Below are 26,321 nucleotides of genomic sequence, written 5' to 3'. Positions count from 1 at the left end.
ACTGCACGTCCACAGTGACATTCTTGATCGGATGGACATTCAGCCACTGATGAAGAGATTTATCGACAACACACCAGAACGGAAGTCCACATTTGGAGTCTTCAAACAGGTAAGACAAACATTATTATTCATTTTTGATTATTGCTGCCGCCGTGCAGAATCTGTGCAATGGTCAATATCACGTTTGTGGTATGTAGCGAGAGGTGTTTGTGTGCGTAACCGATATATAGGCCTATTAGATCTTTTTAGTGTGTCAAACAATGTAGGGGCGTGCATGTCATTTCATTGGCCGTATAGCTGTTTCATTGTGTCAGAGTGCTCACGTTAGTTCTGGTGTAGCTTTCCCCTTTACCTCGCTACTTTCCAAATACAATAAGTAATTCATTCGACTGTAAATTCCAACACATTGTTGGTAAAATACGTCTTTGTAGTGTGTGTGTGTGTGTGTGTGTGTGTGTGTGTGTGTGTGTGTGTGTGTGTGTGTGTGTGTGTGTGTGTGTGTGTGTGTGTGTGTGTGTGTAAGTTGAAGTGGGCAAGAGAGACAGAGGGAGGAAGAGAGAAATCGAGCTTATTTTTTTCCCTGTAAAATACTGTAGCCTAGATTATAGACAGCACCTCAGCACCCCACTCAAAATGCCTTCCCGCGTGCCTGTCACCAAGGAATTACAGGAGGCAGCACATACGATTCCTTAACCTAAAACCATAATGAATTATTACAACGCACCACCCTCCCTATGGTGCACATTTAAACAAGACAATCCTTAAACTACATTTCCCAGCTTATTTACATCAATATATTCAGCTACTCAAACATGGACCACACCACTCTATACATTTCTATCTGTTCTAAGGTAATATCTACCCCTCCCCCCACCCCACCCCACAAACGTAACATGTCCAACATTTTTTTCCGATATTGCAATATGGCTGTCATACTATGTGACCAATGATGTCAGCGTTAGTTATAAAATATTCTCCATGGGGAGTCCCTCCTATGTTTAAAATTTCACATCGATTGGACAACCGGTTGCAGGGAAAACCATTTTTAAAGCGAAAATATATCAACGCGGACATACACACGCATAGAGACACACTGACACACACACACACACACACACACTGACACACACACACACACACACACACACACACACACACACACACACACACACACACACACACCAATCGTCTCGCATTAACCAATAACATTCAGAACGACCTCATGCAAAGAGGGATGGGAATAAGAGACAATCACAGAGAGCGGACTCGCATCGGATATAGATCAGATCTTTGATATTGTTACGGCTGTGGAAATTCGCAGAACACCATAAAGGTTCCTTAGATCAGTTATCCCGGTAAGTCTGTGTTCAGTTAGATTTCCCCACCGTTGTTTAATGGGATTATTCGTGTCACAGGGCTGTGATCCTTTGAGATAGTGTTTTCTTTCTCTGTCATTATTTTGAACCAACATATCTTGCCCACCATGACACCAAACCACGACGCCAACACAACCACCCCCAACTTCACCACTATGCCAGCCTGTAAACGCCATCCTCCACAGACCACGCTACGACCCTTTCCGCGTCGAAAGCCGTCCGAGGGCGCCAAGTAAAGGGACCAAGGAAGGAACTGCGATGACATGTAGGTTTTTTACTGCCTTTTTTTCTCCGAGGCTGGTGTGACGAGAAGGGCGAGGCGGCTCACTCGCGATTGGTGGATACGAGGAGCGAGGCGGTCGGAGTTGAGAAACGCCTCTTTTCGAGAAGCTTCTCGAAGGGAGGCGGAGCCGAAAACGGGGAGGGGCGAAGGGCGGAGCCCCTAGCTATATAAGGCGGACAGCCGTGAGCCGAGCTCTCTCCTCTTCATTGGTGCTCTTCTCCTGGTCTGGTCTCCTCTCTTCGTTTGCGCCCTTCTCTTGGTCTGGTCTTGTCTTGGTCTCTGGGTCTCTGGAGCAACCCGTACACCAGAGGCGTGGGTCATTGGAGAGTCCGGGCAACGTACCGGAGACGCGGATGGGAGGCGCAGCTCTGCCGGCTGTGGGGCGCGAACCTGCGCGTCCATGGAGGAGAGTGCCAGAGAGAGCTCGCCGACCATCGAGGCACCTCGAGGGTGCAGGTAACCTGCTACGGTCTCGTGGGACCCGTTCGGTCTCCCAGGTCCCGTGCCATAAAGACCCAAGTGGTCCAGCCTGACCCCCTTGTCTGTGAGGGGGTCTTCTCTTGTGTTTCTTTTGGGTTTTTGAATGCATGCTGTGGCGCCGTGTCCTAAGTAGACCCTGTATAAGTGACTGTGCATGTACATTCTCATTGTAGTTGGTTGTATTGCTTTCTATTTGTTTCTTGTCCATACGTGCATGATTCCTTGCTTGTGTTGTGTGTAAATAATAAATGTCCTTGCTTGTGAAATGTATCCCGTTCATTGCGTCCTCATTGAAATTCCCCATTTCTCATATATTTCTCGTCTTCATATTCCCCATTGAAAATGCCATCTTGCATCGCAGAATAATTAGTTGGGTTTTAAACACCCGGTAAGGAGAATCGGATCCGTCGAGGTCGGCGATAATACTTGCTCGGTTATCGCTGTAGAACGGAACGAACCGCTTAAGCGGTTTGTGTCCCAAGCCGACCTGCGGCGAGGTATGGCCCCTCGGTAGGTTACCCGTGCGAGTCCTTAGGTATTTCGATATTCGGCGAGTGACCCTATTTCGCGCGGGTAGAATACGGACTGGGCTGTGGTAAGGTTAAACCCCCACCCGTGACTGGTTTCTGGCGATAGTTCCAGGAGGGTCACGACTGAATTGTCTGTCCGGTGGGCGACGCGGCTGCTATTGGAGAACCGCGGCCGATCGCACGCCGGCGGGCGCGAATTCATAACAATATACATGATCAGTTCAGTCCTGACACCTGCGTGCACCGGTAACTCAGCGAGTATTGAGGGCATTTGTTTGCCGCACAAACTCAGATCGGTTTGGGTACAACAAGCAAAGCAGTTCAGATCATCTGAGTAAGAATGGTGACTTTGTCTTCAGAAGAGCAGTCGATCGGGGGAGAAACACAGGAGGGAATGAAACATGGGAGAAAAACAACCAGAGGTCTCAGGTCTGGACAATCTTCGAAACGTCCATTAGACATTGTGCTGAGGAGTGAGAAGAAAGTGAGGAGTGATGAGAACTGTGACAATGATCGAGTGTACTTAATAATTACAGTAAAGGGACAAGAGTTCAATGAATACCTCGTACAGATCAAGGCGCAACTTGCACTTTCACCAAGAGTTCCTCTTCGTGAAAAATTTAGACACCTAAAATATGGAGAAATGTACCAAAAATGTATGAAATATATAAATGATGCAGAAATCATTTTGACACCGAAAGTTTCACGTATTTCTTTGAGTTTTCGTCTGAAGTGAAGTTTACTCCCTTTGTGATGGTATCGTGTGTTTCATCGTGCCTTTGCCAATCGTGATCACACCCTGAAAATGATGCATTGGCTCTTTGTCCAATGGTTGGAGTTTATTAACTCCTGTTTATAAGTTTATTAAAGCAACACACAAAACACAGGGATTCTCCAGCAAAAGGTAATATTGATTCGGAACGTAAAATGGCATAACGTGTGCAAGATCCTCAACATTTCTTTCTTTTCCACATATATATATATATATATATATATATATATATATATATATATATATATATATATATATATATATATATATATATATATATATATATATATATATATATATATATATATATAGCCATTGGGAGACCTTGTGCATTGTGTGTAATCACCTGCAGACAAAGACGGTTTACATCAGTGAACTTTTACATGAATTACAAATACATTAGTAGACAATGGATAAATACTTTGGATGACCTCGAGAGATAATATGAATATGGGATACGTCTTGAATGTAGATATATCATATGTATATGGTATATGAAACACGGGGTGTCCTGCATCCTGCACTAGACTCGATTGTCTGACCTACAATTAAAGTATTACTGACAGTCCAGATGAAGTCGTAATCAAACTATAATACACCAATTATGTATAATGTCGTGTTATATATCATGCTGAATAGTAAAGTACATAGTAAAGACCTCCCCTGGTGGGTTGTGCTCAGGCCCCGGCCTGGGACCTTGCGACCCGGTGCCCCGAATGCGCTGAGCGGATTGCTAAAGTGCTCTGGGTGGTTCGTCCCAGGCTGGCCTCTTGGGCCAGATCCCGCGGTTTACTACCGCATGCTCCTCGCTAATTTGGTGGCTTGGGGCTCCATGCCTTGTTGTGGCCTGGCCTCACACTGAAGGCCGGATGCGTCACTGGCCACCAAACCAGGCGGGCCTGGGCTTCGCTTACCTACGGCTCCTGATGGGATGCCGAATTGGCTTGCTTGTCCAGGCCCTGGCTGGCGGGGGATGGAGGGCCATGGTGGAGTTTGAGCATGCATCTGACCTGCATTCCCTTCGGCGGTTCTGTTCGTCGCTTCCCGGGGACACCAGACGATCTCAGAGATCGAATGACGACCTGCCGGGCCATGGACTGCATACTCATGATGGGTGCAGATCCTGTGAAGCGCTGGCGAATTTCGCCAGGAACCATCACAGGGTGCATCGCGAGGCAGCTCCAGTGTCTCCGTACCCGGTGGAAATTGGCCAGGGGAGTAGATCCCCAAGCGCCAATCCTCCGGATTCTGGAGCGCCTTCGCAGCCTCGAGACCCGTGTGGTGGCCTGAGACAGGCCTGAACTACGGGCTAGTGTGTTTAGGGAGAGGGGAGGAGTTCCTCGCCCCATCCCCTTGCGGGAATGGAACAGAGTCGGCTCGGCGTCGCCTTGGGGTGGCATTGGGGTGGACCTGACATGTTACGTAATGTAATGTAATGTATGAACAGTATATATGTATAAACATTAGAATCGAAAATGGCTCGGCCGATCAACACTAAATTTTGCGTACATATTGGGGGAACTTGTGATCTTGTCAGGGCACAATTAAAATTGCCATCTTGTGCCTTGAGGGTGGGAGAGATAATCCAGACAAAAGGCAGAGGAATGTGTGGATATTAGTCTTGAGTGGATATATAATGGGAGGTCAGGGTGGAACTAGAATTTTTTTAAAGGGGGGGTGAGGGGGAGGTGGGAGGGGGGGAGGTGGGATGGTGGGAGTGGTGGGGGTGGGGTGGTTTATGCAAACAGAATTTTTATAAGTGGGGGGGGGGAGGTACATGACCAGAATTTGTAAAATTGGCGAGAGGTAACAAACCATAATATTGATAAAGGGGGTGCTCGCATTGTATGTCGATCAGAGATATTAGTAAAAGCACATAATAAAACAAGCAGAATTAAATTAATTTTTAAAAACAAGCACAATTCTTCTTAAAGGGAGAGTGGGGGGGGGGCACAAAATATCTCATTGCCACAATAATTCATTCCTGGAGGGGGTTGGGTATTTACAAGTAATTTATAATAATATAGCATTCCCACTATATTTAACGCCACCGACTATACCCGCTCCCACCAGGAGCGAAATATGGTGTCAATACCCCCTCCCTGCTCAACATCCTCCTTCTTGTTTGCGTGCCGGACGACGTGTCTCCTTTTAGGAATAGTAACTAACACCTGTTCCCTCCTAGAGTGAGAAAAGGTGTCAATTCCCACTCCCTCCAGCACGGGTCAGCGGTTTAACCACTCACGCTATTCTCTGTGTCCAGACAAAAATCGCAAGTCATCTCCCCATTCTCACCCTGGTGGGGGAAGAGTAGGGGTGAGGGGGGAATTATTTCCGTGTCCACGTTCTGACGATGGGAAAATTTTGTGGAGATTGGCCTCTCCGTTTTCGATTCTATAATGATCAGACAAACACACGTAACATATAAGGTACATACATTTTCCTTATTTTAGTATGGTGGAACAATGATGACAACAAGGCTGGCAATTAAAAGGATACAAACACAAAACATTTTTTAAGTAAAACTCATGCGACTCAAGTTATCTTCCACTCAACATATCACAGCTTTGTGTCTTCCCATGGGGAACCTGTAATGGGAGGTTGGGGTATCAAAGGAGGATTTTGAGCTCCTGCAGATCCTGTGGAAGGGGTACAAGAAAGAAAACAGAGGTGAGAAAATCTTTCAGCTCTCTAGTCCAGGTCGGCGAAAGGTAAGAAATCAGGCAGTAAGGAACAGGGAGAAAATGACTGACCTAAACAGACGCCAAGTGCTGTGCATACAAGAGCAGGGGAGAAGGAAAACAGCAAGGAGATGGTTCGTGGACCGTATCGACGGACCAAATCCTCACAGTCGTGAGATAGTGACAGCGGAAAAAGATCACACACCGATTCCAAAGCTTTTTCCATAGTGGCCTGGGGAGTGAAAGAAGAAGCAAACGATGAAGTGAAATGTGTAAAAGTATTTACATTTAGTTGGGTTTGTGACAAGGAAGAATTGATTCAATTTTGGTGGAGATCCGAATCTGGATACGAGAATTGTTTAATTTGAAAGTGATTTTTCACTATTGAGAGATCGGGTGGAGATTAGGTGGTGGAGATTAGGTGGTGGAGATTAGGTGGTGGAGATTAGGTGGTGGAGATATGCGCTCTACCAAGTGCCCTTCTCGTTCTCTTCCTGCTATGGTGATGACCCCGCCTTAAGTTCTGTCGGGGATGGTTCTGCATCGTGGATTGATCCAAGTCCTCACCACTCACAGGGCACCGTATGTTCAAATTGTTTTGCCATTGCATGGTGTTTTGGATGTGGGATGCAAGTCGACGTGTCAGTAAATAGGATTTTCGCAGGAATACCAGGCCTCGATAACTTTGCAGTTCACCGTTAATAACCCCGTGCCAATGATGGTGGTCTGATGCCATGGGAACGTGTGTGTGTGTGTGTGTGTGTGTGTGTGTGTGTGTGTGTGTGTGTGTGTGTGTGTGTGTGTGTGTGTGTGTGTGTGTGTGTGTGTGTGTGTGTGTGTGTGTGTGTTGCAACTAAGGACAGCCTGTCTTGTCAGCTCACAGCACGTTGTTGTTCACTTTGCCGTGTGGTTAAACGTTTGGATGCTTGACCGACATTCCCGGATTCAAAATCTTCACATGGTATGTTATCGATGACATTCTTTCTGTAAAATTTGCTCACATGGTCCTTCAGTTTCGACAGCTGTGCTCGTAAGGATAATTGTGGTTTGTGGATGATATGAATATTGAACTGATGTAGTATGCAGATTATGATTTCAGAAGCGTGTTGTATGTGTGGAGGTGCTACCCATGTTTGTTGGTGTGGTTGGGCTGTTACTGCTGTGGTTGGGTTTCCTGTGACATGATTTGATGAATGCACCTGGGTGGTGGTTTTCTTGCAGTAGTTGAGTGATGCACAGTATCTCCGTTCGGCGTTGTTCACGGTCACTGCAATGTGTTTTTCATGGTCAACTAAGCTGCGGACACAACTTATTTTATGACAGGTGGGATGGCCACTTCGGTAGTCCAATACTTTGTCTGTGTGAGTGGGTTTATGATAGTGTTGTGGTTACCAGATTCGCAAACCACCATTCAGGTCCCTTAGGTGAGGTATCTCGGTAAGTGCATGTGTAGTTAGGCCCAAACCCGTTGTCTAGTGGGAATACATGTCATTTATACGTGCTGCGACTCTTCAGGATAGCCATTTTTCTTTTACTATCTTTATTTTGGACCAACCGCCATGATCACAACCACAACATCAACCACCGACCACAACCACCGCTTCACCACAACCGCCACGACCTTCACGTCACACCTCGCAACCGTAGCATCGCCACCGTTCTTGCCCCGCTGTGGGTACCGGTGTTGGACTCGTGCAGGGCGCACGTTGAACAGCGTGTACAAAATCACGGATTTTGTGCTTCAAAAACGGATCAAAAACGACACACGCCCACTTTTTGCCGTCCAATCGGTGAGCGAGGGGCGAATTGGCCCCGCCCCCAGGGCGATCGATATATGCAAATTTGTGGATCAAAAAGCCTTCACGCCCACTTTTTCTCGGGCCAATGGGGAGCGAGGTGAAAGGTCAAAGGGAGGGGGTCAAAGGCGAAGTTACGGGGGGATAAAAGGACGGTGTTCGTCAGTCAGAAAGAGGAGAACGAGAACGAAAAGGGGAGAACGAGAACGAGAACGAGAACGAGAACGAGAAGGAGTCGGAACGGAGAGAAGGAGAACGAGAACGAGAAGGAGTAGAACGAGAACGAAGAGGAGAACGAGAACGAGAAGGAGTCGGAACGGAGGGGACGAGTGTGGAAGTCTGGAGCCCGAAGCCTGCAGTGGCTGGAGAAGCTGAAGAGAGTCGGACGAGGGGGTGCTCGCGTCGGTGCCAGGAGCTGCACGCCCGAGGGAGGCCGGCAGCGCGACCTGGCCGAGGTGGAGACGCACACCAGGGATAATAAAGATCCTCTATACCCCGAGCATCAGCAACCCCCTCCTGTTTCCCCCCGCGCTGAGATAGTGCGACCAAGGGGGCCCTGCTCCCACCCCTGCAAGGCACTGTCCACGAGGCCCGCGGGTTGCGGGCCATCGCGCTCCGCGTCTCATCACCAGACGGGTAGGCCCGACCCGGTCTCGCCTCAGGCCCGCCTCATTCTTGAGGTATTTCTTTTCCTGGTTTTGGGTATGTGTTGTCGGCGCCTGCCTGTGAAGTAGAATTGTATAAGTGTTGCCGTGTGCTCGGTAGTCGGTATTAGCTCTGCACTGTGTTTTCACTTTTATGTTTGCTTTTTGTGTAAATGGAATTGTGTTTTCTTTTTTTTTGTGTGCATTTGGTGGAATTGTATTTGTGTGCTTTCCGTTCGTCGCGAATAAATGTGCTTTATTGTTGAACTGTTCTCCCGCTCTCGCTCGTCTTTTCCCTCCATTGAATCCCCATCTTGCTTCACGTAAAGGGCTGTGGGCTGAATACGCCCGATAATTAATCGAACCGTCGAGGTCGACGATAACACCGCCGGTTATTCTGATAGTACGGAACGGGTTGCTTAAGTGGCCCGTGTCCGGGTCGACCTGCGGCGAGGTGCGATCGCCCGGTCTACCCTCCGCGTGGGTACTTAGGTAGTCTCGAATTCTGGGCGAGCAACCCCATCCCACGCGGGGGCTGATTGGCTCGATCGCGGTGAGACCGAAAGGTCCACCCGTGACTGGTTCCCCGGCGTTAGTCCGAGAGGGTCACGACTGGATTGTCCGTCCGTGGGCGACGTGCCGCGATTCGAGTTACGTGGCTGCTCGCACGCCGGCGGGCGCGAAAACCGCAACACTGGTGTCAGGTCGTGCGATACCCATCGCCTCCTCGCGGCACTGGTATCGGAGAACAGGAAAACGGGCTCTCCTGTCTCCGGCTAAATTCACGGGAATCGGTCCAGGGGTGAGAGAAGCGACCCCCGATTCCCTCCAAATTACGAGCGAGCAAATTAACCCTTCACGAGAAGCAAGATGGCGTCTCAAGGCGAGCGGGAGCCGGGGGTATTAGAAATGTATATGTGTAATAATGTAGAGTCCATGGTCCAGGATGGAATCCCCGAGCAGGAAATGTTGATTGTGCAGGAACACGGACTCGCCCAACTGAACCCAGAACCTGAGGTGGGTGTTATGACTCTTCACCCGGCCGAGTAATGACAGAGTCGAATGAGGGTTCTCGAATGATACGATTTATTTCAGAAGATGGCACTACGCATGCGGAATGCAGCCCAAAGGCCCTTCAGTCAGGTGCCCCCGGACCACATTGAGATTCTTACTTCAAAACAGTTGTATATATAATCACACAAAAGCAGAAATGGGTGTGGACTACAAGTGTGTGCTTAAGGGATAAAGAAATAAAGAAATAAATGCGGCAGTGGGCTTCTTTCCCCCCTCCCTAGGGGCCCTCAGGGAAGTTGGATCAGTCAATCCTCAGATTCGCAACCCAACAGTTCATCTTGCAAACTAATAACTTTCTAAGACTCCTACACCCCTACACTGGCACCTGCTGATAGCAAAGGCGAAACTCTGGTGATGACTAAGAACAGGAATGTGTGGGATATCAGCATACACAGTTTTCCCAAGGACATGCTGTTGTGCAGCTGCAGAGCCATAAAGAGTTATCAAAGACATAGTGAAAACAGCATGATACATTTAAAGCAACATTTTAAAGCAAGGTTTGAATAATACACAATTACAAGCAAGGTTAGAATCCCGACAGCTGATTAACACACAGCTAATGGTCCAAAATATGACCACCTAGCATATCATCATAACAGTGGGTGCGGCAGCGGCCGCGGTGTATGACACCTCCCCCCCCCCTCTCCACCAAAACCCTTCCCCGACCCCTGCCGAAACGGCTCACCCAAGCGCACCCGACATGACCCAGCTATACACCATGCTGGCAAAAATGTATGCGGAAACGACAGCGAAGATGATTGCGAACATGAACAAGCAAATGGACGAAGTAAAAACGAAGATGGATGCGAATATGAAAAACGAAATGAAAGGCATGAACGAAAAGATGGATACAAATACAAATGAAGTGAAAACGACGATGGATGCGAATACACAACAAATAAACGAAAAGATGGATACAAAAATGAACGGAATGGAAACAAACATGAAAGAGCTACGGGGTGAGACGCAGAACATGGGCCGAAGCCTGCAGGCGGGCATGAAGGCCGTGACCGGGGAGATAAAAATGGCGACTCCACGTGTGGGAGCAAACGAGCTGGGTGGGGGTGCAACGGCTGACAGGCCCGCGGTGGAGGCGGGTGAAAAAATAATTCGTGGAACGTGTTGGGCGAGGGTCGTGACGATGACCGAAAGGGAAAAATTAAATGGGGAGACCAAAACGTGTGAGACGAGACACGAGGTGACGACAACGGAAATAATAGTTGAGACAAGGGAGGTAAAGGGTGAAGAGTTGGCAGAGACACGGAGACAGAAAAATAGAGGGAAGACTACACGATGAAGATGGGGTAAGTGACGCACACACACACACGGGAGGTAGTGGAGGATAATGGGGGTGAGTGCTCGCGGAGCGTGTAGGGACCCGGTGCGAGCAGCGGGATGGCCTCCTCCAGGAACGAGGGGAGGGAGTCTGCCCCTTGAGGCGAGTCACGACCAGGTGAGTTCGGTCGTGTTTTGCGAGGCTGGGGGGAGGGGTGCTGTGGACAGGCGCATGGAGAGCTTGGGGCTATAGAGTCCCCGGAGACGCCGGTGGGGACACAAATCCCCAGTGTGGTTGTCCCTGTGTGTGTGGTGCAAGGTGTGAGTGCGTCCCCGTGTGTGGAAGCGACCCCGTGTGTGAGTGGTGTGGTGGCGATGGAGCCAGAGTACGTGCTTCCCAGCACGCCGTGCGTGGGTGAGGCACCGTGTGTGAGTGAGGCCGTGTGTGTGAGTGAAACGGCCAGTATGAGTGAGGCACCACGTGTGAGTGGTGTGGTGGCGATGGTGCCGGAGTACGTGCTTCCCAGCACGTCGTGTGTGGGTGAGGCACCGTGTGTGAGTGAGGCCGTGTGTGTGAGTGAAACGGCCAGTATGAGTGAGGCACCACGTGTGAGTGGTGTGGTGGCGAGTGTGCCGGAGTGTGTGCTTCCCAGCACGCCGTGTGTGGATGAGGCACCGCGGGTGAGTGCCCCCGCGTGTGTGGGTGAGGCACGGAGTGCGAGTGAGGCACCGCGGGTGAGTGCCCCCGCACGCGTGAGTGAACGGCCGTGTGCAAGGTCGCTGTGTGCCAGGGAGACCGTGTGTGTGAGAGAGCGGTATGAGAGGGAGATGTCGGTCGGCATGCGGGAGCACGCAGCCGCGTCTCCCCGTGTGAATGTGATTGAGTGGACTGTGTGCGTCGTAACACGCAGGTGTGCGTGTGTTGAATGGCGACGACGAAGGCGACAGAGTAAAGAAAGCCGAGTAGCGGCTGTAGCTGTTTCGGGGACCGTGCCGGGTTCACCCAGCAGTGAGCGCGCGGTTCGTGCTGTGCAACGCACGAGACCACCACGTGCTCGCTTGCGAGAGTGAAGTCCCGGTCCGGAAACGCACGCGGTGGATTTGCCGATCCCGCGGACGGACAAAGTTTAGGCAGGTAAATGGATTTGGACCGGACGGGTTCTCCACGCGATCGTGTGTGTTAAGCTCTAACGGGCAGGGCACATGTGTTCGCGTGGGGAACCCCTCGAGACGTGGGGCTGTGTTTTTTTTTTTTCTGCGCACGGTGACGTCATGGCTGCACGTGGGGTTGGAATCCGGCAGGAGGGGTATCTCTGCCGGATGGTCCCGTCCAAGGAGGGACGAGGAACACGTGCAGCTGCATGACGTCACGGGCAGGTGCAAAGTGCGCGAGCTCTGAGTTGCCGCGCAGGTGCTGGGCATGGAAAAAAAAAAAGGGAAAAACAAGCCTCACTTTCGGGTGCACAGGATTCCTGGGCAAGGGGTGAAAGACCCCCTTCCCTGGGCACAGGATGGAAACTAGTTAGGGGGAAGGGTTAGCTTAGTTAGACCGACTTCATGGGGCAGGGGTAAGTCCTCATGGAGTCCGTGGAATGGATTAGTTAGAGGGATTGTAGCCAGATTTAGGTTGGGAAATAAAATGGGAAATGATTTTTGATGATTTGAGGACATGGACAGACTTGTGAATGTGTAGTGGGGACGTAGCTCAGCTACGTAGGTTAAAGGGAACGTGCTATAGTGTAAGGGACGACGTGGGAGCACGAGTTAGTTAGGGGATGTAGTTAGAAGAATGGCAGAGTTCAGCGGTGTGTGTGTTGAAGAGTTGGTGAGTTATGAGGTGAAGACATGTTGAGTGAGGTGGAAGCATGTGCTTGTTGAGTGAGTGAGGCCAGCGGGTCTGTGTGTATGGAGCGAATGGGGAATGCATGGTGCGATGAGTGATTGGGGGGAGGAGTGACTCCCGCCCAAGGGACCCCGGGGTCAGTGTAGAGTGAGTTAGCTGGGTTAGTCAAATTGAAAAATGGAGGTCGTTTTGTTGTTGGTGGGAAAGTAGGCTCGAGACCCATTTGGAGGGGTGCAGGAGCCCTGTTGACGGGCTTGGGAGCGTGGCTGCGAAAGGTGAGTATCGCTGAGTGGGTACCCCGGGCACCAGGCTAGTCGGCCGCGTAGGCTGCGGGCCCATGGGGCCGGGATAGAGTAGTGGGCACGGGTGCGCCTGCTTGGTGCGGGGGCCCGGGGCGCCATTAGCCGCGTGGGCAGTGTTGTGGGCACGGGTGACCCGGAAAGGGGCCCGGAGGCCGGCCTGCCACGTGTGCGTTTCAGGGGAGGTGTTATGGGGGGCACTCCCGGTGTTAGGGAGCTGGTAGGCTCGGAGGCAGTGTAGTGCCCGGGGTGCCATAGCGGGAGATTCGCAGAGGGTCGTGCCTGCCGGAGGGAGCCACGTGTCCCAGCCAGGAGACCGTGGTGAGGGCACGGAGAGAAAATTGGGGGGCGAGGCCCGAAATTGTGAGGACACCAACACAGGCGACGGGAATCTGGGTTGTTAGAACCAATAGTTTAAGCGAGAGGCGCTTGTTGAAAGCCCCGGGTAGTTTAACAGTTAAATGGATAGGGTAGACTAGGAAGTGTACCTCCGCACCATCCATCCCCTCGCTGTCGTTGTGGGCCGCTGGACCCACTTTGGTTATAGATCGCCGAACTCTGGGGAGGCCATTCTGAGGCTTCATGGGCCTCGACACAGACGTTAGCTCTCCCTTGGCTTCTCCGGGAAGGGAACGTAGGGGTTGGGAGTAGGCTAGGTGACAGGATAGGTTAGCCGAACAAAGACGATAAAGGGGGTTAGGGGACGATTTATAGAGGGGAAGTAAAAATAAAAACAACAAAAAAATAAGTGGGGGCTAAATTGGGGTTTGACAAATTAAGGGAGTGGGTATGTACAGTGACAGGCAAAGGCGATAGTTGGGAGGGAGACAGGTAGGTAGGTCCGAGCCCGCCTTCCAAGTGGCCAGCACCACCGCACTCCCTCCACCAACCTCCACTGAACGGCAAAGGTTGGGCAGCTTCATCTGCTGGCTGCGTTGCTGCAAGGCAGAGGCCGGCCCACTTCATCGGCAGCTGTTGTTTTGCTGCAAGGCATGTGCCGGCTGGATCGTCTGCAGCTGCTGTGCTGCAAGGCCTGTGCCATCGGCTGGCCGTGTTTGCTTCAAGGCCTGTGCCGGCCAGTTCATCTGCCGGCTGTGTTTGCCTGCAGCGGTCTTCTTCTGTGGGCTGAGTTTGCCTGCAGCGGCCTTCTTCTGCGGGCTGTGTTTGCCTGCTGCCTTTGCCATGCCATGCCCACTGCCCACGTTCACCAGCCCCGTTCAATTTTTGCTTTGCCCCCCTGTTCATTTCCATGTGCGCCAGGATCCGTAAAGGCAACAGTTTGCAAGCTGCAAGAACTGCCCTGTTGGCAGCTACAACACGGGCCTGCAGTGGCGGCCCGTGCACCGTGTTTGTGTCCATGCATCCATTCATTGTGCTCATTGCGTGTGCCACTTGAGCTGGCACGGAGACTGCGTTTGTGCAGCCCATGCACCGTTGTGGTTCACTGCATTCAGTTCAAACCGTTCATGCATCCATTCGTTGTGCTCATTGCGTGTGCCACTTGAGCTGGCACGGAGACTGCGTTGTGCAGCCCAAGCACCGTTGTGGTTCACTGAGTTCAGTTCAAAAGGGAAGGCCTTGGACTGCGTGTGAGCAGCCAGCCACGTTCCCTGTCACCTGCATTGTTTGAGCCAGAGACTGCATGCGGGCAGCCTGGCTCCCTGCTAACTGCTTTTCTTTTGCAGAGTTCAGTGATCCTGGGCCATGGTTTAGTGTAAAATTTGTAAGTTCAGGTTAAGATGTACTGTAAATATGAGTGCGCCCCCGGCATGTTTGTCTTAGCGCCGGCAATTTTATTTAAGTCGTCCGTGTGAGTGAGTTTGTTTAGATAGTTACGCAGCCCTTAGGTTATTTATTTTGGGGACACGAATACCATGAATGTCGCACTCAGGGATCCGTAGGTAAAATGTACTAGGGGAAAACTACACATGATGGCACACGAAAATTTGACGACTCGGGACGAGTCTGTAAAAAGGGAAGGGGGTAGTGTTGTGGTTACCAGATTCGCAAACCACCATTGAGGTCCCTTAGGTGAGGTATCTCGGTAAGTGCATGTGTAGTTAGGCCCAAACCCGTTGTCTAGTGGGAATACATGTCATTTATACGTGCTGCGACTCTTCAGGATAGCCGTTTTTCTTTTACTATCTTTATTTTGGACCAACCGCCATGATCACAACCACAACATCAACCACCGACCACAACCACCGCTTCACCACAACCGCCACGACCTTCACGTCACACCTCGCAACCGTAGCATCGCCACCGTTCTTGCCCCGCTGTGGGTACCGGTGTTGGACTCGTGCAGGGCGCACGTTGAACAGCGTGTACAAAATCACGGATTTTGTGCTTCAAAAACGGATCAAAAACGACACACGCCCACTTTTTGCCGTCCAATCGGTGAGCGAGGGGCGACTGGCTCGCCCCCAGGGCGATCGATATATGCAAATTTGTGGATCAAAAAGCCTTCACGCCCACTTTTTCTCGGGCCAATGGGGAGCGAGGTGAAAGGTCAAAGGGAGGGGGTCAAAGGCGAAGTTACGGGGGGATAAAAGGACGGTGTTCGTCAGTCAGAAAGAGGAGAACGAGAACGAAAAGGGGAGAACGAGAACGAGAAGGAGTCGGAACGGAGAGAAGGAGAACGAGAACGAGAAGGAGTAGAACGAGAACGAAGAGGAGAACGAGAACGAGAAGGAGTCGGAACGGAGGGGACGAGTGTGGAAGTCTGGAGCCCGAAGCCTGCAGTGGCTGGAGAAGCTGAAGAGAGTCGGACGAGGGGGTGCTCGCATCGGTGCCAGGAGCTGCACGCCCGAGGGAGGCCGGCAGCGCGACCTGGCCGAGGTGGAGACGCACACCAGGGATAATAAAGATCCTCTATACCCCGAGCATCAGCAACCCCCTCCTGTTTCCCCCCGCGCTGAGATAGTGCGACCAAGGGGGCCCCGTTCCCACCCCCTGCCAGGCACTGTCCACGAGGCCCGCGGGTTGCGGGGCCATCGCCGCTCCGCGTCTCATCACCAGACGGGTAGGCCCGACCCGGTCTCGGCCTCAGGCCCGCCTCATTCTTGAGGTATTTCTTTTCCTTGGTTTTGGGTATGTGTTGTCGGCGCCGTCTGTGAAGTAGAATTGTATAAGTGTTGCCGTGTGCTCGGTAGTCGGTATTAGCTCTGCACTGTGTTTTCACTTTTATGTTTGCTTTTTGTGTAAATGGAATTGTGTTTTCTTTTTTTTGTGTGCATTTGGTGGAATTGTATTTGTGTGCTTTCCGTTCGTCGCGAATAAATGTGCTTTATTGTTGAACTGTTCTCCCGCTTCGCTTCGTCTTTTCCTCCATTGAATCCCCATCTTGCTTCACGTAAAGGGTTGGTAGTGGGCTGAATACGCCCGATAATTAATCGAACCGTCGAGGTCGACGATAACACCGCTCGGTTATTCTGATAGTACGTAACGGGTTGCTTAAGTGGCCCGTGTCCGAAGTCGACCTGCGGCGAGGTGCGATCGCCCGGTCTACCCTCCGCGTGGGTACTTAGGTAGTTCGAATTTGGCGAGCAACCCTATCCCACGCGGGGGCTGATTGGCTCGATCGCGGTGAGACCGAAAGGTCCACCCGTGACTGGTTCCCGGCGTTAGTCCGAGAGGGTCACGACTGGATTGTCCGTCCGGTGGGCGACGTGCCGCGATTCGAGTTACGTGGCCGTTCGCACGCCGGCGGGCGCGAAAACCGCAACAATATATTTCTGAGTGTAACCTGCTGTTCCTGTCCCTGCACAGTTGTACGTCCAGGGAAGAGAGACGCGTGGCTAATTCTACTTCACCTGTGAACTATAATGCTGGCCATGTTGAGTTGATGTTTGTGTGGAAAGGGTCAGCATTTGCCTTCTTTCAGGTTACGAATGTATCATCAAAGTAACACAGCCACAACCTCAGGGAAGGATTACTGTGTAGTGTTTGTTCTTCAAAGTGTTCACCAATTTGGCGATGGTCACCTGAGATTGGTAAGCCAATCGGGGTTCCTTGACGTTGATGGTATATAGTGCTGTCGAATACGAATTACGTTGATTTGAGACAAAGTTGAATGAGCGACATGAGATGCCGAGAACTGAGGTGGCTGTAGCTGGATAGCTCTTGGTCGTTGGTGATGTGATGTTCAAAGATATGCGTTGCCAATGTGACGGGTATGGATGTGAACAATGAAATAACGTCGAATGAGACCATAATTTCATCACTCTCATGGCGGATATTTCTGATTCAGTCAATTAAGTCTTTGGCGATGTTTACGTTATGTGTTGTGTGAGCTGCTAAGAGCTTGAGTCAGCAGAAAAGACACTCATCCACATTGTAGGTGGGTACTCTTCGGAGGGCCATGATAGGCTACAAGAGGACACCAAAAGCCTGGTGTTGGCTCAGTGGTTAGGGTGGCGGCTTGGGATCCTAGGGTCCTGAGTTCAAGCCCCGTCGGCCGCTGAATTAATACACCAGGGGGTTGATTCAGTCTGTCATCCTTCCGAGGTCGGCGAAATGAGTACCAGTTCCAGTGTGTGTACTGGTAGAGGGGCACTGTACCGGTACTCGTAAGGATAATTGTGGTTTGTGGATGATATGAATATTGAACTGATGTCGTATGCAGATTATGATTTCAGAAGCGTGTTGTATGTGTGGAGGTGCTACCCATGTTTGTTGGTGTGGTTGGGCTGTTACTGCTGTGGACTACCGAAGTGGCCATCCCACCTGTCATAAAATAAGTTGTGTCCGCACCTTAGTTGACCACGAAAAACACATTGCAGTGACGCCCCTCTACCAGTACATCAGCGACACAGTTGCGCTTCAAGAAATGATAGCTACCCTGGCAGCTAAGCTGCCATACGACCACCACCAGGACACCAAACTTGTGAATCTTCGGTAACCCGTAGAAGCATGGAATGATGGAGTCAGTTGTTCTCATGGCGTCCCATTGTTGTTTCCAAAAGTAATGCCCCCACAACCCCTGTTTTCTTTCAGGAAATGAGATGCATGCAGGCGGTGATACTTTGTGCTCATGAGGAATCAACCCTCCTATGCCTCAATGTGAAGTTTCAACCTAACCGACAGGTAGCGCAGCAGTTGGCAGTATCCAAAATGGTGTCTTCCAGTGGAAAGCATTATAAGCAAAGAGCTGTAATTTAGTTATTGACGGCAGAGAAGCAATCAGTGGGTGAAATTCTCAAACGGCTGAAGATTCCATAGTGACAACACAGCCCGATAATAGAAGTACCGTCAGCTGCTGGGCGAAGCAGGTAACGACATTGGAGGAAGGAAAACATGAACACCAGACAGCATCCAATAAGTTAACATGATTTAGCAGGATTGATGCATCACATCCAGATAACTATCACAGGATTTGGAAATTGGTGCAGCCAGTGTGAGCAGAATGATCGATAGTTTGAGGTATTCGGAGGCTTGTGTGAAATGGATGCCTCGACAACTGACACCTCTAGTACGCAAGGCTCAAGAAAGGACATTTGCAACGAGTTGTTTGGACACTTTGGGGGCAGAGGGCGAGGCATGCCTGAAGGATACAATAAACCCAGAGGCCTACATCGTCACACTGAAGTCTCGTTTGCACCGAGTTCGACCTGACATTTCCAAGAAAGACATGTTGCTGCAATATGATAATGAATGTCTCCGCACAAGCTTGCAGACCAGAGAGGCCATCACGAAACTGGAGTGGTTTATACTGCTACACCCAGCACACAGCCTGGATTTAGCACCATCATACTATCATAATTACAGAGCACAAAATAATTCCCTGCAAGGATAAACATTGGAGAGCGATGACGGTGTCGTGTGTGAAATGCAGAAGTGGTTTTGGCAACGATATCTTCATCGCAATGTGGTAATCTTGATCCTGATGGAGCAGCACTCACAGCATATGGATGGAAGGAAGGAAGAGGAATAATTTTACCGACAGGGAATGCTTGCACTCGTTTCCCAGTGGTGTGTTAAACCATTGATAAAGGCGGATATTTTTGTCGAATATTCGGGAATGTCATCAGATTCAGATTATGTGTTCACATTTTGGTGATGTTTCATGCTCCGACATTAAAATTTGTCTGAGAAAAAAATATTGGAGCATCACTGCTCCACGTGGTATTACATACAGCGCAGAATATCCGAAAAAATGTCCCATTATTGGGCAAAAAAAAATAGTACAGCAAAGCATTCTGAGTTTCTTGGCAGCGCATTCACCAACCTCTGTCCAGTTTGTTCCAATAATGCTCTCCAATTTGTGCATGATCATCTCACAGAGCATGCAAAGGGGATTAAAGTCTCCTGCTCCAACTGCAGATAAACTTTCTGCAAGTCCATGCGGAGTATCCTGCTTCTGATAACACACACACAAGCACCAACACATTTCTTACCACATCAGTCATCACGCCTACGCTACTCAATCAAACCTGAATCGCTCATGAAATCAACAAATACTAGCTTTTGCAAAACAAAAAAACGCGTTTTCTCGACAATCTTATTGCACTCTTCAAATCAATATTGCTTCCCTGACCCATTCCTTATACACATTACCCTCATACTTTATAGCACCTAAAGGAAGGGTGTCAACATCGATGATCGGGATAGTACGAGACACCTCAAATAACTGGAATCTTTGTACCTTGACCTTTAAAGTGATAATCCACATGTTGAGGAATAGGTGCTCGTGTACCTTTCACATTAGACATTAATGCAGTGCATTTCACCACTTCCACCATTGCAGATAGCAGTGTTTGATAGCGGTTGCCAATACATTTGGATAGCATTCAAATTTATTCTCTCACCTTGAAGTGAGGAAAGTCATTGGGGATGTGAGCTGTCGGAAAGAAAGATAGCAATGGAGAAGCAGAGACATTAGAACAGATTTTAAAATCAAGTCATGCATTAATATGCAGCTTATTAGATTACACACTAGCAAATACCACCCTTCACTTTGCTGATGGGAATACTAAAGGGGGGGGAGGGAGAAAAAGTGGGGGGAAGAGGGAGAGTGGGGGAGTGGAGAGGTGGAGGGGAAAAGGGAGAGGGGGAGGGGGAGCAAAGAGGGGTGGAGGAGCGAGGAGGGTGGGGCCGTTGGGGGAAGGGAAGACAGTGTGAGGTGAGAGGAAGGGAAGGCAGACGTGTGGTGGAGCGTTGATTATGGTTCATACTGTTTCATCAAAATGATTCTGCATAGAATAACAGTGAAGATGGAAACAAAGTAATGTCTGAAATTCATTTTCTACCGGTCATACTATAAACACGGCACAGAGACAAACACCGCCCAGACACGTCCAGAGACAAAACCCCTCCAGACGTATCCGGAGCCAAGCCGTCCAGACACAAACACTGAAAGGGCACATCCGAAGACAAACTCCCATCAGGACACATCTGGAGATAAACTCCCATTTGGAGACCAACTCCTGTCCAGACAAGTACGGAGACAAACTCCTGTCTGGAGACAAACTCCCGCCCGGACATAAATACCACCCGGATGCGTCCAGAGCCAAACCTTATGACATATTCATTCAAGATGTTACCTACTCTACCTGCTGAGCTGATTGAGAAAGTTGCAAGAGTAAATAGCAGGGTGATGGTGAAGGACAGCAACATATCTCCCTGCAGACACGAACAGAATGGAGAAGAGTGTCTGAAAGAGGAAGTTAGAGTAATGGGCAGGCTTAAATGAAAGCAAATAAAGGGAAATGTGGCAAACGATAAGGTTCACATTTTATCATATAACTAGTTCATATTTGTTTAATGTAATTTACTCTTGTTTGTTACAAAAAGAGTTTGGAGGAATAGCTGTGACAAAGGAGTGAAAATAGGTTTTAAAAATCCTGGAGGTGACAAGGCAACACTAAATTGGAACAACTTACTACAGCAACTACAACCAAATGTTCACCGCACATCTGTGTGCCATACTTACAACAGCGATCAAACCATAAACTTGTCGAGAAAAGTGTGAAGATATTTAAATGGCTGTTTACATCAGATGCTGCAGTATCAAGAACAGGATACACAAAGAATGAATGGCGTTCAAAATGTTTTGCATATCAGGTATGTAGAAACAAGAAAACGATAAAAGGTTATCAGCTTTATTTATAGCCTCACACATTCCGAAAGGGACAGGAGACGGTATTGCTGCAAGTGTGTGTGTGTGTGTGTGTGTGTGTGTGTGTGTGTGTGTGTGTGTGTGTGTGTGTGTGTGTGTGTGTGTGTGTGTGTGTGTGTGTGTGTGTGTGTGTGTGTGTGTGTGTGTGTCAGGATGCAGATTCTGCTTTCATACAGCACCCCGAGGTGGCTGACGTTAATATTGCTTCCAATCAGCCACAGCGCAGTTCCACAAAGAAATCTAATTCAGGACTTTCAGAATGACATAATCTGCTCCAGAATGCTCAGCGTATTTGCGAAGAAACCTCGAGCAGCAAGGTCCATCGGGGTGGCCAAGTGTATTTCATGCAAGCCAGACAAGGATTGTAACAAAAATGGCTCACAAAGCTTCGAGAAGGAGCCGAAAATACTTGGAAAGGTACCTGAAAGACAGAGGTGTGCCTCTGCACATCGAAACATTTGAAGAACTTTTCGATCAACCGTCCCAAAAAGTTGATACCTTGCAGTCCGTACTGAAAAAACTCCTGACTATGTGTGACCATGCAAGGCCTGTGGATGGGTGCGTTCTACCCGACTTCCCTGATCAACCTGTTAGTGAGTGGATTTTAAACCTTGCCAGATTACCTTGTGTGAACATGGCAGGTTTGGCGATTTATTTAATGAACGTCTGCAATTGTAACGAAGATGCCGTCAGTCCCAACATTCAGGCAGACTTCCCAGAAGGAGACACCGTATGTGGTTTGGGTACTTCTTAACGCTGATGGAAAGATCATAATCCTGGGCTTGTCAATGCACAGGGCAAGTTTAAAATGATGAAATTTACTATTAATCATGTTTGGGAGGAGAGGAGGTGGGGGGGGGGGGAATGAGAGCTGTGAGGGCTGTTATAAATGTATATATTTGCTTTGGTTCCAAGCTCACAAGATAAATACTAGATTTTTGCATCTATTGGTAAAATAAGAATAGTCGTGTGTGTGTTTTATATATATATATATATATATATATATATATATATATATATATATATATATATATATATATATATATATATATCCACCGCTCGTTTATTGTACTAACAAGAAATGGTATGAACCTGATGCCTGTCATCCACAGATATTTCTCATACTCCTACATTTCCGTGAGTCCGATTTACATTTAGGAAAAGAACAACTATGGTTTGAAATTGCCACTCTTTCATCTAAATGATGAATATTACGTTAAAAAAATTATTTCACTTTCAGATTTCATGCTAGCAACAGCAGGTGAAGTGCCCATCAAGCAGAACCGAGTCACTGAAAACACACACACAGCTTATGTGCAAAAGGTCTCGTTTAGCATTTATACGTCATTTTGAAAGTCCCGTATTGAATCACAAGTTGTTTTGTACCTTGAATGGCGAATATGTCAATGTCATCCATGCCCATTCCCAAGTTTGTGTGTGCCCACACAGCCTGGTATCCCCAAGGCTTGGGGAACATTTGTGTGAAGTTTCCCCTCGATCTGTCCAGCCGGTCCGGAGAAGATTTTTATACGTTTTGGAGTAAATCCAATATGGCTGCCAAACCATGTGACCTATGATGTCATTTTTTTTTCTGTGGACCAATTTATCCCGAGATGACCCCCAAACCTTATTTATACTGATTGGATGTACCGTTCTACATATGCAATTATGACATCATTTAAAAATCACGCTTATTCCCCATGAGGATTACTTGCCATGTGTCAAGTTTAAATTTTTTCCTTGGTGCGTTTCAGAGATGCAGAGGTCCAAGGTTTTTCCGTTTTTCCAACATGGCTGCCACACCACGTGACCTGTGATGTCATAATTATCATTAAAACATTTTACATGAGTAGTTCCTCCTATGGTGAAATTTTTTTTGTCTCAATCTGACAAGCGGTTGCGGAGAAAAACACGAAAGTTCTGTGCAGACAAACAAAGACAAACGCACCCAAATGCAATACCCGCTCCTCTGTCAAGGGTAATAATGTTATGGATTTGGCAGCCATTTGCACACAAACAGACAGCAGTCCCCGCAGTTCAGTTATTTCAATAAGTATGTGTTTATAGTTAGGGTCCCATCCTTCTGTCTAATGGGTTAATTTCATGTGTGCGCTGCAGGTTTCTTTATAGTCAGGATATTTACATCGTCAAATCAACCCTTCACTACTTCACACCATCGACGCCATTGCCCACGTGCGCTCGACCACAGACGTGAGCGGAGGTTTCCTCACCTCAGAGCTCCGACTCTGCCCAGGAAAGGAGGGGGGTTCCCCCCTGTCCAATCAGGAAGCTCATCACCTCAGAGCCGACTCCGCCTTAGCCAGATGGAGTGTTCGGCCTGACCAATGAGGGGAGGCCACTGATCACCCGACAACCCTTCCTCCAATCAGGAGGCGAGTGGTCGGAGAAGAGGAGGAGTAGAGTGGTCGACAGGAGGAGAGTACTGCAGTCATCGTGGCCATTTTTGCTTTGGTCTGTCGTCGTGGTCTGCGGTCTTTTGCGGGGCTCTTCGTGGTGGTGGTGGTCGAGCAGCCAGGATCATGGGCTCGTGGATTTCGGGTCGTGGGTTCAAGTCCCACCGTGGTGGATTGGAGTCGGTGTGACCGCACGAGGCGGAAAGGTACCCAGCCAGGCTCTGTTTCCCCAGCAGAACTATCCTCCTCGGCTGGAGGACCGAATAAAGACCCGATGGGGTCCATTTCTTTTGGGTGTGTGTGTGTGTGTGTGTGTGTGTGTGTGTGTGTGTGTGTGTGTGTGTGAGAGTGGGCCCTGTCTTTAAGTGGAATTGCTTAAGTGTTTTCTTTTCATTGTACATTGCATTTTATTCGTGATTAAATCTGCTCTGTGTCTCCCTCCCTTATAAATAAACCCACTTGTTAAATGTTCCAGTTCGTGGCCTGTGTTTTCTTCCATTGACCCAGCACGGTTCGTGCTTGAGAACCAGTAAGCCGATTGGGCTGTAAGTTGTCGTTTGGACCGACAGACTTTGGTAATTCCGCTCGGTTACACCGGACCGAGGTCGCTGGAGCGACCCGGTTCGACAGAGTCCATCGAGGGTGTGACTTCCCTGGTAATTTGATGATGTGGGTACTTAGATATATTGAAATTTGGCTATTAACCCTACCCCACGCAATCAGAGAATTGGCGAGCACGGTCCTTAAGTGACCCATGACCTTCGGAGTTGTCCGAGAGTCACGACCTAAATTCTGAGTGTTCGGTGGGAGACGGCTCTACTGCTCCACCTGGCGGCCGTTCCTCGCCACCGACCCCCGGCCCACAACAATAAATCTTCACTGAGAAACAATTATATCATTAAATGATTGTCTGACTTGTCAAATTGCCACTTCATTTTTATCCCTCATACACACACAATCCCTCTTTTTTTTTTTTTTTTTTTTTTTTTTTGTATACCTTGGTCGAGGCTCGTATGAGAGCTAACACACAACTCACAGCAAGGAGGCATGAGACAAGAGGGGTGGGAGTGGAAGGGACAAAACATTGGGGAACAGACACAGGTGAACTGTGGAAGGGAGAGGGATGGGGATGGGACGGGGAACATGGCGAGGAGAAGATGGACATTACAGGGACTTTCAGGAAGGAAAGCAGGAGAATTGAAGGAAGTGGGCTTGGGTGGATTATCGGGGGTAGAAAAGATCGAGGATTTGGATGGGGGAAGATAAGAGGTGGTGGTGAACAGCTGTTTTGAAAGCCTGGAGGGAAGAATGGGAAAGAATAGAGTGAGGAAGTTTATTCCAAAGGCGGGAAAAAAAGAGGAATGAAAGAGTGGAGATGAGCAGTGATTCGTGATTTTGGTAGTTTTACCAGAAGGGGGTTGTTGGCGGACCTTGAGCGCCCTGTGGAAATGTGGTTGGGACAAATCGCAGAGAGAGCAGGGGGGGCAAGGCTGGAGAGGAGTCGGTAGAAGACAGAAAGACCACCGACCAACCTGCGGTGATTGAGTGAGAGGCCCAAAGACTCAGCTTCATTGCGGGAGATGCCAATGATCTTAAAAGCCCTGGTTTCGACAGCGTGAAGTCGAGAAAGGTGGGAGGCAGGAGCACCAGCCCAGAGGGGAGAGCAGTACTCCATCAGGCTACGGACAAAAGCTTTGTAAGTAGTTAGGAGCTCAAGAGGGCCGAGGAAGGACTTTGCACGACGGAGGATTCCCAGTCGGCGACTGGCTTTTGAGGCGAGGTTGGAAATGTGACTTTCCCAGGAAAGGTCATGGCAGATAGTGAGACCCAGAAGCTTGAAAGAAAAGACTTCTTCCAGAGGATTGTTGAGAAAGTGGATGGGGGGTTTTGTAAACGGTCCTTTCGAAGAGACATAGTGAGAGTGTGAGATTTGTGTGGATTGAAAGACATGTTCCACGTGTTGGACCAGTTTGTGATTTTATCCAGATCTGCAGTGAGCGAAGAAGCTGCTGCTTGCCGGTCTGAGGGATGACAGATGGTACGGCAGAGGGTGGAGTCATCGGCAAAGAGAAATAGAGGATTTTCCAGAGAGTCCGAGAGATCATTGATGAAAACCAGAAAAAGAACAGGGCCCAGAACGCTACCTTGAGGAACTCCAGCCTGCACAGGAAGAGGGGATGAAAGAACTCCATTTAGGGCCACACGTTGACTGCGACAGGAGAGGAAGTCTGCGAGCCATGAGTGGAGATGGCCTTGAATACCATGGGAAGAGAGTTTGGTGAGTAGGGCAGGGTGCCAGACTGTGTCAAAAGCACGTGATATGTCCAGGGATACGGCTCGGATTTCCTGTCTGGTATTGAGGACCTCCATCCATTGATGGGAGAGCAGAAGCAGCATATCCAGGGTAGAGTGACCTGGTCTGAAACCAAATTGATGATTGGAAATCAAGCCATTGGAGAAGAGGAAGGATTTCATGTCTGAAGCAATGATGGATTCCATAACCTTGCTGATGATTGGGAGAAGGCTGATTGGTCTGTAGTTACAGGGATCTGTTTTTGCACCTTTTTTATGCAGGGCAGTGATGTTAGCAGATTTCCAAGCAGATGGCAGATGACCTTGGGAAAATGAGAGGGTGAATAGAACAGAGAGAGGGTGAGCAAGAGCAGAAGAGCAGGCTTTGAGGACACGTGGGCTGATGCCGTCTGGACCGGTTGCAGAATCTGACTCGAGGTTTGAAA

The 26,321-nt window shown here is 49.2% G+C and overlaps 1 protein-coding gene across 4 annotated transcripts in view; it reads right to left on the bottom strand.

Annotated features, from left to right (window-relative positions):
* Positions 1-430: 430 nt before the first annotated feature.
* LOC147014190 (prosaposin-like) overlaps positions 431-26,321 on the bottom strand; it is a 43,142-nt gene continuing 17,251 nt past the window's right edge. For 2 of the 4 annotated variants that reach the window (XM_085851951.1, XM_085851950.1), the window contains exons 2-6: positions 20,604-20,673; positions 19,860-19,891; positions 19,280-19,411; positions 6,195-6,354; positions 431-6,080 (exon numbers count right to left, since the gene is read on the bottom strand). In XM_085851951.1, coding sequence (XP_085708077.1) covers positions 6,001-6,080; positions 6,195-6,354; positions 19,280-19,411; positions 19,860-19,891; positions 20,604-20,667 — 468 coding nt within the window. In that variant the 5' untranslated portion in view covers positions 20,668-20,673 and the 3' untranslated portion in view covers positions 431-6,000. Of the gene's footprint in view, positions 6,081-6,194; positions 6,355-19,279; positions 19,412-19,859; positions 19,892-20,603; positions 20,705-20,983; positions 21,047-26,321 lie in introns of those variants that run through there. The other 2 variants (XM_085851952.1, XM_085851953.1) reach the window with 2 other exon arrangements.

The sequence above is a fragment of the Eptatretus burgeri genome, chromosome 13 (genome assembly GCF_056783735.1).
Source record: "Eptatretus burgeri isolate ZD-2024b chromosome 13, Ebu_testis_v1, whole genome shotgun sequence".
Lineage (NCBI taxonomy): Eukaryota > Metazoa > Chordata > Myxini > Myxiniformes > Myxinidae > Eptatretus > Eptatretus burgeri.
This window is presented reverse-complemented; position numbering and strand designations above follow the sequence as displayed.